The sequence below is a fragment of the Triturus cristatus genome, chromosome 1_2 (assembly GCF_964204655.1).
Source record: "Triturus cristatus chromosome 1_2, aTriCri1.1, whole genome shotgun sequence".
Classification (NCBI taxonomy): Eukaryota; Metazoa; Chordata; class Amphibia; order Caudata; family Salamandridae; genus Triturus; species Triturus cristatus.
In genome coordinates, this window is record NC_140580.1 from 718,422,388 (window position 1) to 718,439,514 (window position 17,127).

At 45.9% G+C, this 17,127-nt stretch overlaps 2 protein-coding genes across 3 annotated transcripts in view; one reads left to right on the plus strand and one right to left on the minus strand.

The window, feature by feature from the left end:
* The window catches only part of ARHGEF19 (Rho guanine nucleotide exchange factor 19), a 305,405-nt gene that overhangs the window by 244,456 nt on the left and 43,822 nt on the right, over positions 1–17,127 (plus strand). The window lies entirely within an intron of this gene.
* LOC146867897 (UPF0690 protein C1orf52 homolog) lies at positions 2,031–3,017 on the minus strand. Its single transcript, XM_085614192.1, has 2 exons — positions 2,997–3,017; positions 2,031–2,432 (listed from the first exon to the last, which is right to left on the minus strand). The coding sequence occupies exons 1-2, from the start codon at positions 3,015–3,017 to the stop codon at positions 2,031–2,033; spliced, it is 423 nt and encodes a 140-aa protein (XP_085470318.1).

Here is a 17,127-nt window from a genome sequence, read left to right on the forward strand (position 1 = left end):
CTATTCGCCACAAACGAAAACGCAAAATGCCAAAGCTTTGCCGCCAGGTTCCCACATCCACAGTCACAGGGCAATGCGATATGGATGAACTGGTCCGGCAGATTTGCGTACGCTTTTCCCCCAACGCCATTAATACCGCTAGTGGCACGCAAACTGCGACAACACTCACTGACACTCATCCTAGTTGCTCCCACGTGGGCACGCCAACCATGGTACACCACCTTTCTAGAACTTTCCGTGGTGCCCCATCAAAGGCTGCGGATCACACCCGCACTTTTAACACAGAACCATGGCGAAATTCAGTACCCAGATCCGCAACAGCTGAACCTGGCAATCTGGCTCCTGAAGTCTTAGAGTTTGGATATCTAAACCTCCCACCTGAATGTATGGATATCATCAAAGAGGCCAGGAGACCCACAACCAGAGCTTGCTATGCGGCTAAATGGAAAAGGTTTGTCATTTAATGCAACAACAATGACATTAACCCGCTGTACGCATCCATTCAAAACATCATCTGTTACCTCTTACACTTATACCGATGCAATCTTGCATACAGCTCCCATACGTATACATTTAACCGCGATAGCAGCCTATCTTCAAAACAGGCAGCACCTCTCTTTATTCAGAGTGCCTGACATTAAAGCCTTCTTAGAGGGACTCAAACGAGTGATTCCCCCGAGACACCCACCGGCACCAGTGTGGAACCGCAATGTGGTCCTCAACAGATTAATGGGTCCACCTTTTGAACCTCTCCATTCATGTGAGATTCAATTCCTCACCTGGAAAGTAGCTTTCTTAGTGGCAATCACTTCGTTAAGAAGAGTTAGTGAACTCCAGGCACTAACCGTTCAAGAGCCATTCATACAGGTTCGCGCAAACAGAGTTGTACTACGTACCAACCCCAAATTCATGCCTAAAGTGATCTCGCAGTTCCACATAAATCAGACTATTGAACTGCCCGTTTTCTTTCCAAATCCACAAAATGTCGTAGAGAGAATGCTCCATACACTAGATGTAAAGAGGGCCCTCATGTACTATATAGACAGAACAAAGGATTTTAGGAAAACAAAACAACTTTTCGTTGCCTTTTCTCCACAACACAAGGGCAACGCCATTTCCAAAGCAGGGATAGCCAGATGGATCGTTAAATGTATTCAAATTTGCTATCAAAAGGCTAAACGCACATTAACGATTCCCCCACGAGCCCACTCAACACGAAAGTTAGGGGCGTCCTTGGCTTTCCTAGGAAACATTCCTTTGCAGGAAATATGTAAAGCAGCCACATGGTACACTATACATACATTTACCAAACACTACTGTGTAGCTGTACACTCAAAACAGCAGGCAGCTGTAGGACAGGCTGTTCTCAAAACTCTTTTTCAGACTGCTGCAGCTGGCATGGGCAGCCGCCGCTAATGGAGGGACTGCTATATAATCTATGCACAGATATGAATTCAGCAGCCCACATGCCTCGAACTGAATATGCTACTTACCAGTATGCATCTGTTCTTGGCATGTAGGGCTGCTGACATTCATATCGCCCACCCTCCTCCCCGGCGCCTGTAGCGGCTGCAGCACTCAGAATTACTGTATAGTATGGTCATCACTTCCTATATCTACTCCATCACTGCCACAATGGCGAAAAACAATCTAAGGATGGAGAGGATGCCCACGCGCACTGTAGTCCAGGGGAGGAGCCACCTATCTCGTGATACTTCGAAGACTCTTCCAGGACAACAATGTGCAATCATCCGGACCCAATACTAGGCGGCGATCTATGCACAGATATGAATGTCAGCAGCCCTACATGCCAAGAACAGATGCATACTGGTATGTAGCATATTCATACTGCAGCAAGGAGGGTTCCCGTTGTCTAATAATCCGTACTACAAGAAAAGGAATATTACTATTCTGCCATACTCAATTATTGTTCTGAAAAAAGTATGTAATTAGGAAGACACATTTTGAAAATCAAGGATAGTTTTACATCTCTAAAAAACTTTCAAATTAGTTTTCTTTCCTTTCCCATCTCAATCAACCTTGCGTTTTTTAGCAGATGCTGGTTCATCATCATGCACATCTGAAGTTTCCGCCTCTTTTTCTTCATCTGGTAATAAGTTTACTTTACTTGCACTCTGTGGTGCATCTTCACCATTGTCCTGGTATATGTTAGACCATTTTATAGCCATATCCAACTCGGGAGGTGGTGGCTTTTTTTCCTCAGTTCTGTAAACCTCTGGCGGTGGCACTGCATTGGTTTGCCAGATTTTAAACTCTTTAGGAGGCTCCTCAGGCGCTTTGTTCACCCATCGGTCCCAATCAATTTGCTTGTTAAGGGGATTGTAGAGAAATGATGGTCTGGACACTGTCTGGAAGAGGTCGTCTGGTTTAGGTAATCCTTCTCTTCCCCGGCCATAGTATTCCACCAACGGCTAAATGCAGTACACAATTCACCAATCACAAATGGCTTATAAAAGGTGGGTCAGGGAAGAAATGATCCAGGAGTATCACTATTGACTGCAGTCTGGTCCCTACCCCTGGTCTTTGGCTGGAAAGGTCTGGCTCCTGTCCTCCCAGTGGGGTAGCATTAAGGTCCGACTGCAGCTACTTTCGTTTAGACTCGAACCATTTGGAAAACTGGGTGTATGGTGAGCCAATCGGAATGCCAGGTTACAATTGACTGATAGGATAAGGGTGGCACAATGGGAGGCTGGAGTGCCAGTCGCGCAAGTATCGTATTTAATGTCCCGCCATGGGTTAGAGCAACCCCTGCAGCTCTTCAGGACTCCCCCTTCCCCGCGCTCAAATTCGCTGCTCCGGTCTCTGTTAATAAAATTCCCTACCAAGATGGCTGACACTTAAGGTCTAGTTACTTGACGTATGCATGTCATAGCACACATTACAATAAATACCACGTCCCCAGAAGTCCTCCTCATGGAGACCAGAGCCAGGGTAGGATTAGAGCTAGTTGCCGCACCTCCCAGTTGTGAGTATACCTTCCTTTTTCCATCAGTCATCGCCGGCTCACAAGTAACTATACCGGTAAGATATACGCTGTGCCGTGTTTACTGATCATACGCTTGGCGTATTTATTCTGTTACAGGTCAGCACAATGAAGTGCTCTGTCACACACCCCCGTCAACACAGACCCATTTCTCTAGGGGTGAGTCTATTATTCGATCCTGCGCGCTGGCTCAGGTCATGATTACGCGTGCTTGGCCATATTTGTTTTTGTCTATGATCACCACGATGAATAAAATTAGTATCACGCCCCCACTCGGGTTGCACTGTGTGTGGACCCGAATAGAAATAACCTAGGGAACTGTTTATTGCACTTGGTTAAATGCCTATACCTGGTCACACAGAGATAATATCTCAACTCTGGGCAATTTACAACGAACTCTATATGTGGTTGTCAGTTTTGTCGGTCTGTTGATTGTTTGCACGATCCCCACCACTACCTTAATGCAATTCCACCTACAATGGGTAGCACCTACGAAAGGGATAGTCCACCGACTTCTGAGTGACCCGCTCCTTTATGTTTTAAGCACCCTTATGGTCGTATTCCCAGCTGGCGTGACTTTCCTAACAACGTGGCTCACCATTCCTCGTTATGACAATCTGTCAATCACTAAATACAGCACGATATGTGTGTTTCATGCACTACAAACACTGTAATAATCAGGTGCTCCTGGTCTAGCTCACTCTCGGCGAAAGATAAGCCCGGACACTCAGAATGTATTTACACCGTCATAACCTTTTTGTTAAATAATCTCCTAATCCAGGTCTACTGTTGTCCTTGTTTTTATTTCCTATCCACGCCCCCTTCCCCCCTTTCTTTCAGGTCTCAGATCGCCAGGCCAACTAGGACCTGGAGCTTCACTGCAAAGCTGGTTACCATCACATCACACACATTTTTAACCAGCATTGCAGTAGTTCCGGAGTTGAATAATTTCCCTAAATACGGTCCTGATGAAGTGCCACTAGACCCATTAGGGGGTACCACTGGCAGGAAACATGTCGACCATATATATCACATGGGCCCTGTAGGATCATCACATCCACTCAGGGTCATTCTCTTTTAATTAGGCTAGTGCCCCCTAGAAATAAAACATTAGAAAGGGTTGTCCTAGACCTATTTTAAAATCACTCATACACGCACCGCACTACCTAGCCCACACACCCACACACACCATACAGCTTCATCAAAAAAAGATCTCCACCAAAGAGCCCCTTCGCGGGTACCCGTCGGGCATTGCAGCGCCGGCCCGACGAGGAGCAGGCCCAATGATGAAGCATGACATACTTCGGGGTGTGTGAGGGCACTTTTTAAAAAGACCTGAATTTTCCCTCACTTCAAGGAACTGCATACCCCCTTATTTACATGTATCATTTAGGAGCCTGTATGCAGGACCTTTCTAAATAGCTCCTGGTTCCTTTTGTTTAAAAGTCTATATTTTTTGTACCATGCCTCTGTTTTCATGCATTGCTTCTTTCTAAGCCCTGTGGACATATGTCTGAAAGCACAAGACATTTTCTCTAGTTCCTGGTGCTGTTAGTGATTGGTACAGTCATTTATCATTGATGTCGCTAAGATTTATGTACTATTGAACTCTATTTGGACAACCAAGTTTATGACCACGTCTGGGAGTGGGAGCTGGGAGCTGCTGAACCCTAAATGTGGTGTTTGATGTCTTTTGACACTCGTATCCTGGGTTCCATCTTATAATGGCTCTAGAAACTGGACAATGTACAGCCCATTCGAGACTTGACTCTCAGGGTAGCAAGGACAAGCAGTTGTAGGTTTTTCAGGGGGGTTCCGTCTGTGTGTGTGTGAGTGGGTGGAGGTAGGGGTTCAGAGCTCAGAATTTAAGTTCCAGCCGGCAGACACACTTATATAATGTCCAGGCCAGTAAGTAAAAGTACATTAATCATACAGCAAAACTAGATACTACACAAGATGGTGAGAATGTAATACGGTTGTACTCTTTTGCACAGAACAGTGAAGAGCTACACCCCCCTAGCCCTCTTCTCCTTCCCACTATGTTCCAAGTTTCTATCTGTACACTTTTCAACATTATACAGAAGGGGCAAGGATTAGGTACAGGTGCAGATAACTCAGTGGAGCAACTCAGTTCAATGGATTTTTCAGCCCTTGGTTAAAAAGTCTTAAGCAGCGCAGTGGTCTTGCCCATGTGCATCAGTCTCTGTCCCCATATGTAAGCTACACTCTCTGTTTACCAGCTTTTGGTTGTGGTGCAATTCAGGCTGTTTGGTGGGGACAGGATGCACTCCCACCATCCTGGCACTTGGCCTTTCCTTGCAGAGAGCCGTAGTGGCTGCCTTGTTCAGCTCAGAGTTCGTGGAGCAGGCTCACTGGGCAGGTACGTGCAGTCACCAATCTTCAGCAGCAGTGGCACTGGCGATTGGCAATCTCAGTTGAGACCTTCCGGTGAGCTCCTTTGTGATGATGTCTCTGTGACTGTTGCAACCTCCTGACTGATCCTGTTTTTACACTCCAGCATTGATGCAGCTTTGTTTTCTCCACCATTACCAGCAGTACCAATATACTGCGGTGGTTAGGATCTCACTTCTATGAACATTTTCTACACTGAACACGGAGGATGTGTGTAGGAAGCTGGCTCTGTATATACTGTACCAAAATAAGGTATAGTGTGCACAGAGTCCAGTGGATCTCTAGAGGCTTTACAAAGGCTCAAGTAGATAATACTAATGCTCTCTATTGTGGTAGTGTGGACAAGCAATTAGGCTTATCAGAGGGCAGTGTTAAGCATTTGCCATACACACACAGGCAAGAAATGATTACATACACTCAATGACAAAATCGGACACCAGTGTTTTGTAAAAATATTACTTTTTGTATATTTATTGCTTAGAACCAAAGATACTTTGTTGTAGTAAAATATGTTTAATGTAAAAAGTGCACACTTAGTGCATTTTTCAATCAGTACAATGGGAGGAAACACACCCAGCAAGGTGCAGGTAAGTAAATGGTTTACAGTATTGAGCTTTTGGATGAAGAATCATTACCAGGCAAGGTTCAGGTAAATGACCTCAATGCAACCCCAGCAGCACGGGGCGGCCGGGTACAGAGGTCAAACTAAGCAGTTGGTGCCAATGTTATCCAATGGAGAAAGGAGGCAATCAAAGTGGTACTCCTTGTAGGTAAGTAGCACGGTTTTGTAACCCAGTCTCCGGGGGCTAAGGCAAACATGGGGGGCCACAAGCAAGCACCAAACTTACACCCTTAGTGGCACTGGGGCGGCCGGGTGCAGAATGCCAACACAGCGTCGGGCGCCCATTGCAAGCCAATAGGGAATCTCGAACTTGAGAAAAGGCTGCAGGCTCAGGCCAGGAGACCGGACTAAAGAAACCTACAGCAGCACAGGTAATTTGGGATGTGTGGAAGCATCGGGACACCATTGGTAGATCTCCCCAATGTCAATCAAGAAAGGAGACACTGTTCCAAAGAAGTAGAGGAAAGGAAACCGAGAAAAGAAGGTCCTAGGCTATATGAGACCCAAGGGTTGGGAGGGGAAGCAGAGCTTTTCTCTTGTTGCCCTCACACACCCCGGGAGGTGTCATGGTTCATCATCGGGTGTTTTGCTCCTCGTCGGGCCGGCGCTGCAATGCCCTACGGGTCGCCCGAAGGGTCACTTTAGCGGAGATCTTTTTAGAGAAAACGCCGTCTGGTGCATGCGGGTGTGTGATTTGGGTACTAAAACTAATAGTGGTGCAGGAGTGTGTGTAACGTGATATATTAAAATTGTCTAAGGGTTGCTCAAAGGGTATTATTTAATAGAAAAGAGGGAATGGCACCCTTGACAGGCTAAGAAACCCATAGGTTGGGTGTTACCTTAGTGGGCTTAATGTCCCAATAGGTAACTACAGTCTGGTCAATGTGGTTGACATGTTTCGTGCCCCTGCGGTCCAACCGGATCCGTGGCGCTTCCTCAGGACCAACTACAAAGTGAAGTGTGCATGAATGTGATCTGGGGAGTAATACCCACAGTGTATATCCGGGCGTGCAAGGTCAATATGGCCCTGCTCTCTGTTCTGTCAGATTTAAGGTCGCTCCTGGATATATGCCTAGGTAAACATAAAAACAGAAGGAAAAGACAAAAGGACGATATGTCAAGGTTTTTTGGGGTGCAGGGAAAGGTAACCTTGCCCCAAATCTGTCCTTAAACTAAACACAAATAGATAAAAACTGAGTACGAGACAGCGGTGTGCAAGAAAAATTAATTCCCCTCAAGAGAGGATGGGATGTGGGGTCTCAACGACAAGCAAACAGGGCGACCATCCACAGGATATAAGCATCCTGGTGTGGGTGGCCTCCCGCCAATCGGAGTTACCCACTGATCCCAAAGTTCTCCCGTGGAGGGTATGATAATATCCAGAGCACCCAACATTGTCATACAATTGAGTAGTAAGTGGCGATTGAGTAGGGGTGATGGCAACTCACCCCCCATTAATATCGCTGAGCCAAACTGCGGAAACCCCACAAGTGCACATCACAACACTCACCTAAGTTTACAGAGTAAGTTGCTCCATAGACGAGCATTCACACCTTCTTGGGCTGAGTGAGGAATAAATGGAAGCCCCAGTAAGTATCGACATATGGATAGTTTTAGACCCTGGGGTCTAAAAATTGGTAAAGTCAAAGACTGGTGCCCGAAATTCAGCCTCAGGTGCAGTGCTACTTACAGTTTTGCTCTGGTGTGGCCTCTTCCGAACCTACCCCTACCGTCCTCCTGTCTGGAATGGAACTGCGTCTCGATACAGGCTCCATTTGTAGTCCCGATGAGTTCCATTAAGGCGGTACCAGTATCCGGTGACGATCTGGAGTAGGTGTGTGTACGGGTGCGATAGTGCGCATATGCGATGCCCAGACAAACGATCTTCGGGTCTTATAGGCAGTGATGCTGATCCCGGTTTTCAGCCCATTCTCCGCAATGTTGATTTTGATGATCAATGCCTCAGACAGGCGTTTTGTGGTGCCTATTATCAGGATAAGCCGGTCACGGGTGCACTTCCATGCGCTCTGGCTCCATTCTCTGCGGAAAATGAGATCTTCCAGAAAAATTATTGGTGCCGTGCGGACAATCAGGCCATTAGGTGCAGCATTTGCTCTTAGATATTCCGTCATAATTGTACCATGCATAGCAATCTTGACTTGTAGTTTCTTCAAGGATGCCAGGGAATTCCAGTCGCCTTGTATTGATGTACTGGCTATGTTGCCCTCACTATCCAATAGTGTGGGGGTTCTTAGGATCTCGGCCACAACATCGTCACTGAGGCCAAGTCCCAAGTTCTTCACCGTGAGAACCACAAACTTACGTGACCAATTGATCAATACCAGGCCACGATCCAAGACAAACCGCCAGGAACCTACTTTGTGGGATCTCCCTGCTGTGAAGGGTCACTACCCCTGTGGGATGTGGGATGTGTAGCATGTGTCCTTTCACCAAGCACACTACAACCCTCAATCTTGACGAATTGACATGGGATCAACGTAAACACACGAACTGTAACACCAAGAATTGTGTTTACCTTATTACCTGTCCGTGCTCACTCCGCTATATTGGGATGACTACACGACAGGTCAAAATGAGGATCAGTGAACACAGAAGTACGATCAGGAGGGGCAGAACAGCCACAAGACTAACCAATCATTACATAGAGAAGGGACATTTGTGTGACGACATCAGATGGACAATACTGGAAAGTAACCAGCTGTGGAGTAGTACTTCTTTACTACGCCGAGAACAACGATGGGTACACCGCTTACGAACAAATAAACGAGGTCTCAATGATGAGATACCATGGACTGAACTATAAATCAATCACACACTTAAGACATCATTCAGCTGATATGCCATCTATATACATCTCTGGCCTCGAACATCACATACGAACCATATTCCCCACTCCTTAGTAACACATTAGACCTCCCTTTTCTCCTCTCTTAACATAACCCCTGGATGTTAGTCTCCAGAATTGCATACTCAACATGAGGACATTACCTCGCCCCGCTCCTGGACCCAGGTCATTTACATCTACCAGCATCATATGACCGGGAGCATTTTACACGCACAGACATTGTGTCTCGAACAAGACCACACATTTGCCCTACACTCACACCTTCCTTTCTCCCTACACTTGCCCTCCTCCACATACCCCATTCCTCCGTGGTATTTTGATTGAAATATACAACTTTATTTCAAGCAAAGGAGGGCACATACACGCGTGCGCTTACCGCGCATGCACTAATAACCGGAGGCCTGGGCATCACACATGCACATAATTGGGAGTATTCTATACGATCAGACAATACGTTCCAAACAAGATTGATATGACACCGTGCATCTGCTCGAGTTCAACTTCCCTTGGTTTTCTTTCCGCCCCCCTCCTTGTATTTTCACATTTTGAATTGACTGTATAACTATACTTTATTAAGGAGGTAGACCCGAGAACACACATACACACGCTTGCCACGCATGCACGAAGACTGTTTGTCTAGGCATCGCGCACTATCGCAAGACACCCGTACACACACCTGCTCCAGATCGTCACCGGATACTGGTACCGCCTTAACGGAACTCATCGGGACTGCAAATGGAGCCTGTATCAAGATGCGGTTCCATTCCAGATAGGAGGACGGTAGGGGTAGGTTCGGAAGAGGACACACCAGAGCGAAACTGTAAGTAGCACTGCACCTGAGGCTGAATTTAGGGCACCAGTCTTTGACTTTACCAATTTTTAGACCACAGGGTCTAAAACTATCCATATGTCGATACTTAGTGGGGCTTCCATTTATTCCTCACTCAGCCCAAGAAGGTGTGAACGCTCGTCCCCTAGTCTATGGAGCAACTTACTCTTTAAACTTAGGTGAGTGTTGTGATGTGCACTTGTGGGGTTTCCGCAGTTTGGCTCAGCGATATTAATGGGGGGTGAGTTGCCATCACCCCTACTCAATCGCCACTTACTACTCAATTGTATGACAATGTTGGGTGCTCTGGATATTATCATACCCTCCACGGGAGAACTTTGGGATCAGTGGGTAACTCCGATTGGCAGGAGGCCACCCACACCAGGATGCTTATATCCTGTGGATGGTCGCCCTGTTTGCTTGTCGTTGAGACCCCACAACCCATCCTCTCTTGAGGGGAATTTATGTTTCTTGCACACCGCTGTCTCGTACTCAGTTTTTATCTATTTGTGTTTAGTTTAAGGACAGATTTGGGGCAAGGTTACCTTTCCCTGCACCCCAAAAAACCTTGACATATCGTCCTTTTGTCTTTTCCTTCTGTTTTTATGTTTACCTAGGCATATATCCAGGAGCAACCTTAAATCTGACAGAACAGAGAGCAGGACCATTTTGACCTTGCACGCCCGGATATATACTGGGGGTATTACTCCCCAGATCACATTCATGCACACTTCACTTTGTAGTTGGTCCTGAGGAAGCGCCACGGATCCGGTTGGACCGCAGGGGCACGAAACATGTCGACCACATTGACCAGACTGTAGTTACCTATTGGGACATTAAGCCCACTAAGGTAACACCCAACCTACATGTTTTTTAGCCTGTCAAGGGTGCCATTCCGTCTTTTCTATTAAATAATACCCTTTGAGCAACCCTTAGACAATTTTAATATATCACGTTACACACACTATTAGTTTTAGTACCCAAATCACACACCCGCATGCACCAGACGGTGTTTTCTCTAAAAATATCTCTGCTAAAGTGACCCTTTGGGGGACCCGTAGGGCATTGCAGCGCCGGCCCGACGAGGAGCAAAACGCCCGATGATGAAGCATGACACCTCCCGGGGTGTGTGAGGGCAACAAGAGAAAAGCTCTGCTTCCCCTCCCGACCCTTGGGTCTCATATAGCCTAGGACCTTCTTTTCTCGGTTTCCTTTCCTCTACTTCTTTGGAGCAGTGTCTCCTTTCTTTATTGACATAGACGATACACAGAGCACAGACACTGGACCATAACAAGCTCCTGGTCCCCCCTCTTTTTTCATATAGATCTCCCCAATGGCCCAGGTACTCCAGGAGCAGGCGGGTCCTTTGGTGTCAGAAATGAGCTTACCGGTTCGGTTGGGAGGGTCATCCTGCAAAGGCTGCAGGCGTCGACGTGAAATCCGCAGGGGTCAACCCACGAGGTATTCTTGCTCAGGGTAGCTGGGGAACCTTTTCTGGACAGGTGGGCCTCTTGGACTCGGGCCGTGGGCATCGGGTGCAGAGGTGGTCGACGTCGTGATTCTACCGACAGAGCTTTGGTGTTTAAACGTGATTTTCTTCAGGACAGGTCTGCTGTCCACGGGAGGTCAGGAGTCTTTTTAGCAAGCAGGCTGTCCTCCCAGGGTTCTAGAGTGCGCTGGGCTGAGGGAAGAGTCACTCTTCTGTAGCAGGGTCTTTGAGGGCTGCGGACAGGCGACTAGAGATAGGGCCAAGTCAGTTGGTGTCTTCAGTCAAAAAGAACTGACCTAACTGTCACCTGTGGTGCATCATGGGAGCAAGGGGTCTCCTGCAGGTCTTAAAGGCACGGTCCCCTTACTCTAATGCCTTAAAGGCAAGGTGTCAGTTTTCTTTGTTTTCTTGATACTCTACTGCAGCCTACAGGCAAATGCCTGCAATTACAAGTTTGCTTTATGGCAATAAAGCATTGTTGTGTGACAATGGGCTTGGTGCTTCCTTTTTAGGTCTCGGCTAGCGATGCCTGCGCTTGCGCAGTCTCGCTCGCGAGAGATAATGACTTGGGAGAAGAGGGGCTTGAACCCGCCCCTCTTCTCCCCTGTTCTCCATTGGCTGGCCTAGTAAATGCTGGCCAGCCATTGGAGAAGAGGTCCCGTCACTCCAATCATGCCCCGTCCTTTTCGGATCGGGGGGCGTGTTTTTTGCGAAAAGTCTCAGGGAGGAGACAACAGCAAAACACGCCCCCGAATCCGAAAAGGACGCTCCCTTTCTCCGAGGCATTTCTGCTGTGCCTCGGAGAAAGGCGGTGGTGTCTTCCGGTGCCCTGTTCCTGTTTACTTGTTTGTATTTAATTGCGTGTGTTTGAATATGTGCAAAAAACGTTAATAAAGTACTGCCTCTGAAAGACATGTTTACTGTTTAATATCACAGCTACACAATTGTTTTACGGTATGATCAGTTTATAAGGGCACTAGGTTAGGGTCCTTCCATTTAGATGCTCTGCAACAGTTTCAAGATCTTACTGTTTCTCGTTAGGTCAAATGGGTGTAATTTTTGAAATGTACGTTTTTCTCGCCTTCGCTTGATTTTGCTCTCGAGAAAGTGCCACTGATAGTAATTGAATGACACTCATAATTACACTGAAATTATGAGAATGTCACACATAAGCGATCTGAAACTTTGGCAATGTTTGCTGTTCCTCTACTCACGCTACCCAGAAAAGCTTCTTTACTGGCCACTTCAAGATGGCTGTTACGACCAGACAAAAGTTACGTAATTCGTCCCTTTTCCCTTTTTATCTTGGAACTGATCATGTGAAGCTCGGTCTCAATTCTATGTCTATTTCGGATTATTCTCCTGTTAAATTTAAGAGCTTTTCTTCGTCAGTAGACTTCTAATGAGTAGGAATGACATAACTCGACGTCGGACAGCTCTTGCGGTAGCAACGTTTGATGTTGGTACAACCGTAGGAAAGGCACGACTACTTACTCAAATCACTCCTTAATTTCAATCGCACGGAGATTCGCACCGCCCATGCATGGCACGTGATGCGAGGAAGTAGGGTAGGAGGTGGGGGGGTAGATTGGTCTTGAAGTCTCGCGTGGCTTCCGGAGCTGTCAGCCCGCCTGGCTTTGAAAGGACGCACCGGCGTTGAGTTTTCACGTGTGTTGATGCGGTATGCGTTTGGTGCCTGAACCTTCCCTGTGCAAGACATAAGAGCCATGGCATGTCAACATCAGGGATACTCCGAGGCCGAGCTCCGAACATTGGAGGAGGCGGTTATATGTCGCGAGGCACAGGTGTCCTCCTTGCTCAGCATCTTCGGGGAGGTATTTAACATCATCTTAAATCAAACTCAGCCGCTGTCACCCTTATACTTTTCAGACCCTGTTCCTGAGCTCCCTACCGTGGTCCATGACATGGCCACTTTGGCCGTTTTTGCTCTGCACGGTGCAGACCTTTCCCCTTTACCTCCTCGCTCCCCAATGTCACAGTGCATGCAAAACACCAAGCGATTTTTGAACAATGAATGTGAAAAAATTTAAAGTAATCAGTGACAGCGATTTAATTCTAGTTTTCTTCACGTTTTTTACTTAATCTTAAATTTGCATTCTCTCCGCATGTTTGCTATTTCAAGTTTTGATGTTTCTATTTTTTGGGTGTAGGATATTGCTCTTGTATAACGCAAACTTTTATTGAGTCGCCTGTATGTGTTTACAGCGGGCCAGGATTGAGACTCTGGAGTTGAAGTTCAAGGGGTCAGTGCGAGGTTTTCAGTGGTTCAGAAAGGTAGTCGGAATAGATGGTCTTCCAGACCTTGGCGCTTCTGTAGAGCGCACAGCGCAGTGATTATGTTTTCTAATTGCACTTTTGATTATGTGCAAGTGTATGTGAAGGAGGCATACTGTTGTCAAAATACTGATAAAGGAAAGTAAAAGAAAATGCGGCGCTAATAGGGGAGTGGGTACGCTGTTTGTTTGGGGACGGGGGTGAAGTCAAGGAGAAGCGCGCATCTGCTTTCAGGAGAGAGGAGAAACAAGCATTTACAATGCAACGGTCTCAGCATTGGTAAAGTTAGAGCTATTGGCATTGCTCATGACAATGCCGTTTCTTTAAATGTTTTAAAAACAAAAACATAAACAAAAATAATGTCATGAGCAATGCCAATAGCTCTAACTTTACCAATGCCGAGACCATTGCATTGTAAATGCTTGTTTCCTTATGGGTTAGGGGGCACTACAATGCAAACCTATGTAATTTACAGCATTGCCATGTTTGAAACATTTTTAGGCTGCATGTATATGTTTTCACATATGCATATATATGTATATATATGTATTTTCTATATGCTCCGGGATCCCGCTCATGGGCGGGGATTATTCATAGATTATGACTTTGATGAGTATACCCCTGGATGAGAACTAGGATTACAGGTAAGTACTAATCCTTCTGTAGCAGGGTCTTTGAGGGCTGCGGACAGGCGACTAGAGATAGGGCCAAGTCAGTTGGTGTCTTCAGTCTTCGCAGCAGCACAGCTCTTCTTTGTCCTCTTCTTCATAGGTTGTCAGTAATCTGACAATTAACGTTCAGGAGTGCCCTTAAATACTCAATTATGGGGTGTTATAGAGATTAAAAGGTAGTAGCCAATGGGCTATTTACCTTTAGTATGGCTACACCCTTTGAATGCCCACTCCCTCTGGGGAGGGGGCATATCCCTAAGCCTATTGGCTAGAATCCTCTAAAACAATATGGAGGATTCTCAAAGTAGGGGGTCACTTCAGACTAGGACACCTTAGGGGTGGTCCTGGCTGAGAGAGGACACACCTCTCCTGCTTACTAATTTTCCAGCCGACCTTGCCACCAAAAGTGGGCCTAGGTCAGGGGGATGGGCACCTCCACTAGCTAGGAAGACCCTGGTCAGCATAACAAAGGATGGGAAGCCTTTCAGGCTAACTGCCTTTCAATGCTGTTCCTGCTTGGAAGTATGTATGAAGTGCCTCCACCCAGAGCAGTTGTTTCTGCCCATGAGTGCAAAAGGCTCCGACCTCAGGGGGTCAGAAGCATCTCAAGAGGTGGAAGGCAGGTGCAGACCAGTCAGGCACACACTAGTAGGTTTTTAGGGGCACTTCTCATGTGCCCTCTGACTGTATTTATTACTGAATCCAACACTGGCATCAGTGTGGATTCATTAATCTGAGATGTTTGGTACCCAAAATGTTGTGATTCTTTGAAGCCATCATGGAGCTGTGGAACTAGTAGTGACAAGCTCCCTGCCCATGTACTCAGTATGGCTTCACTTTACACTTATAATGTCTTAAGAATGGATTTAGACACTTTAGGGGCATATCTGCTCATGCAGTTATGCCCTCAAATGAGCTATAGTGCATCCTGCCTTAGGACTGTAAGGCCTTTTGTAGGGGTGACTTACCTATGCCTCTTGCAGTGCTGGTAGGCCTGGCACACAGGTAGGTGTGCCAAGTCGACGCTTCACTTTTATCTGCACCAAAACACACAGGCTGCAGTTGCAGTGTGCATGTGTTTTGGTGAGGGGACTCATAGGGTGGCATAATACAAGCTGCAGCCCTAATAGACCCTTTCTGGTCATAAGGATCTTGGTACCACTGGTCCTTTTTGCAAGAGGCTTTTTTGTGAGCCAGAGATGTGCCAATTGTAGAAACAGTAGCAGGAACCCATTGCACATTCAGTCAAAGATACATCAGAGTCAGGCAAAAGCTGGGGGTAACCATGCCAAAAGGGGTACTTACCTACAATATGGATCCACTGTCAGGTAGCAATGGGGCTGGCTCTAAGCAGGCGCCCCCAGCCCGTGGAGACAATGAAGTGTGAGTTCTCTGCACATGGCTGTCATCAGCCTTCCTGAAGCAGTAATCAGACAAACAAAAGGGCAGGCCTTGCCTATGAACCTTCTCATGTTCAACATCAGAAGGTGCATGCATACAGGATGCCAGTGCAAGGTTCTTGGTATCACGTAACACTGTACCTTTACACAAGAGTGGCCAGTTGACCACACTCTCACAAACACAGAGAACAAGGTTTGATCACACTGCATATTCATAAAACACAGTACAGTTTACATGATGTCTCTTAGGAAGAAATAGTAGTCTTCCGCTGGCTAGTATGAGGTCGTGGTTTGTGTGCTCCTCCTGGTCACAGAACCAGTTCTTAATCTTGCATTGAGAGAGACAGGCCTAAACCTCTGTGCACACTCTAGATTAGCATGATGCCAGGGCCAAAATCAGTCAGGATACCATTAGTGCTTGCAGTTGGTCACTCAGGGCAGGGGTACATGCCCAATTACCATGCAAGGGATATTTGGCCCCAACACCAAGTACTCCATTTGTACTGCTGGCTTTGCAGTGGTTCCATGGGTGAATAGGTGAGGCTTATTCTAGGAGGTGGTAGTATTACTGAACCTCAGATCCAATGTGATAACCAATCAAACACAATTAGAGTCCAGACAGAGCTATTGCATGAGAAAAGTTTAGGCTTTCATATACACATAGAAAATGCAGAGCTGTTAATAAGGGGCACAGCACAGAAAACAACAAATTTCTAGATTTTTGCAGTCAAAATTTAACTCCAAACACTATATTTTACTGTTATATTTATTGAAATGCCTGCAGGTTATTTTATTTTATTTTTTTATCCAATGTGCCATAGCAAATAAAATCAATACAAAATTATATATACACAAGTGAAAAAATCATGTATTAGAGCAAGGCATAAGACAGCACAAAAATAAACTATACGTGTAATGAACTAGGTTAAGCCTTTCAGGCATCTTGTAAACACAACCAATGATGAAGAAAAGCAAATCGATATTGGAAGTTTGTTCGACATTTTTGCATCTTAGAAAACAAAGGATCTAAACAGAGAGGCAGCAGGATTATGTTGACGACAAACAAGGAACCTTGTCTGGAAAAGTGTACCTTTCTGGTAGGTTGATAAAGATGAACTGTGTGAACAAGGTACGAAGAAGCAAGGCTTTTTATTCATGTGAAAACAATTCTGCCATAGTGAAATTGAAATGAAGCAGGCAGCTAGTGCAAGTGAGATAAATTGTTTGTAATATCAGAATTTCAAGACTAAATAAGTGAATAATAGATTGTCATGACAGCAAAGTATATTGTGGAAGTTCTGCATATGATCAATAATAATATTCAACATAAGATATTGCAAGATATTTAATAAGAAAATTAACATCCAGGCAATGAAGGAATTAATATAAGATTGCATTTTCTTATGTTTATAAAGTGTATTAAATTATGTCTGTGAGACCAGAGGGATTTGTTCTTGGAAAGCAGGACCAGAATGAAAAATAATGTGTCAATTCTAGGACTTGGTTTTACAGGTTTCCCCAGTATAATCACCTGGGACA

Excerpts from the sequence above, each read along its gene's own strand:
- LOC146867897 (XM_085614192.1), bottom strand. The coding sequence starts at position 3,017 with ATGACTGATGGAAAAAGGAAG. Across the intron at positions 2,433-2,996 it reads TGACTGATGGAAAAAGGAAG|CCGTTGGTGGAATACTATGG; the intron begins GTATACTCACAA and ends TACTGCATTTAG.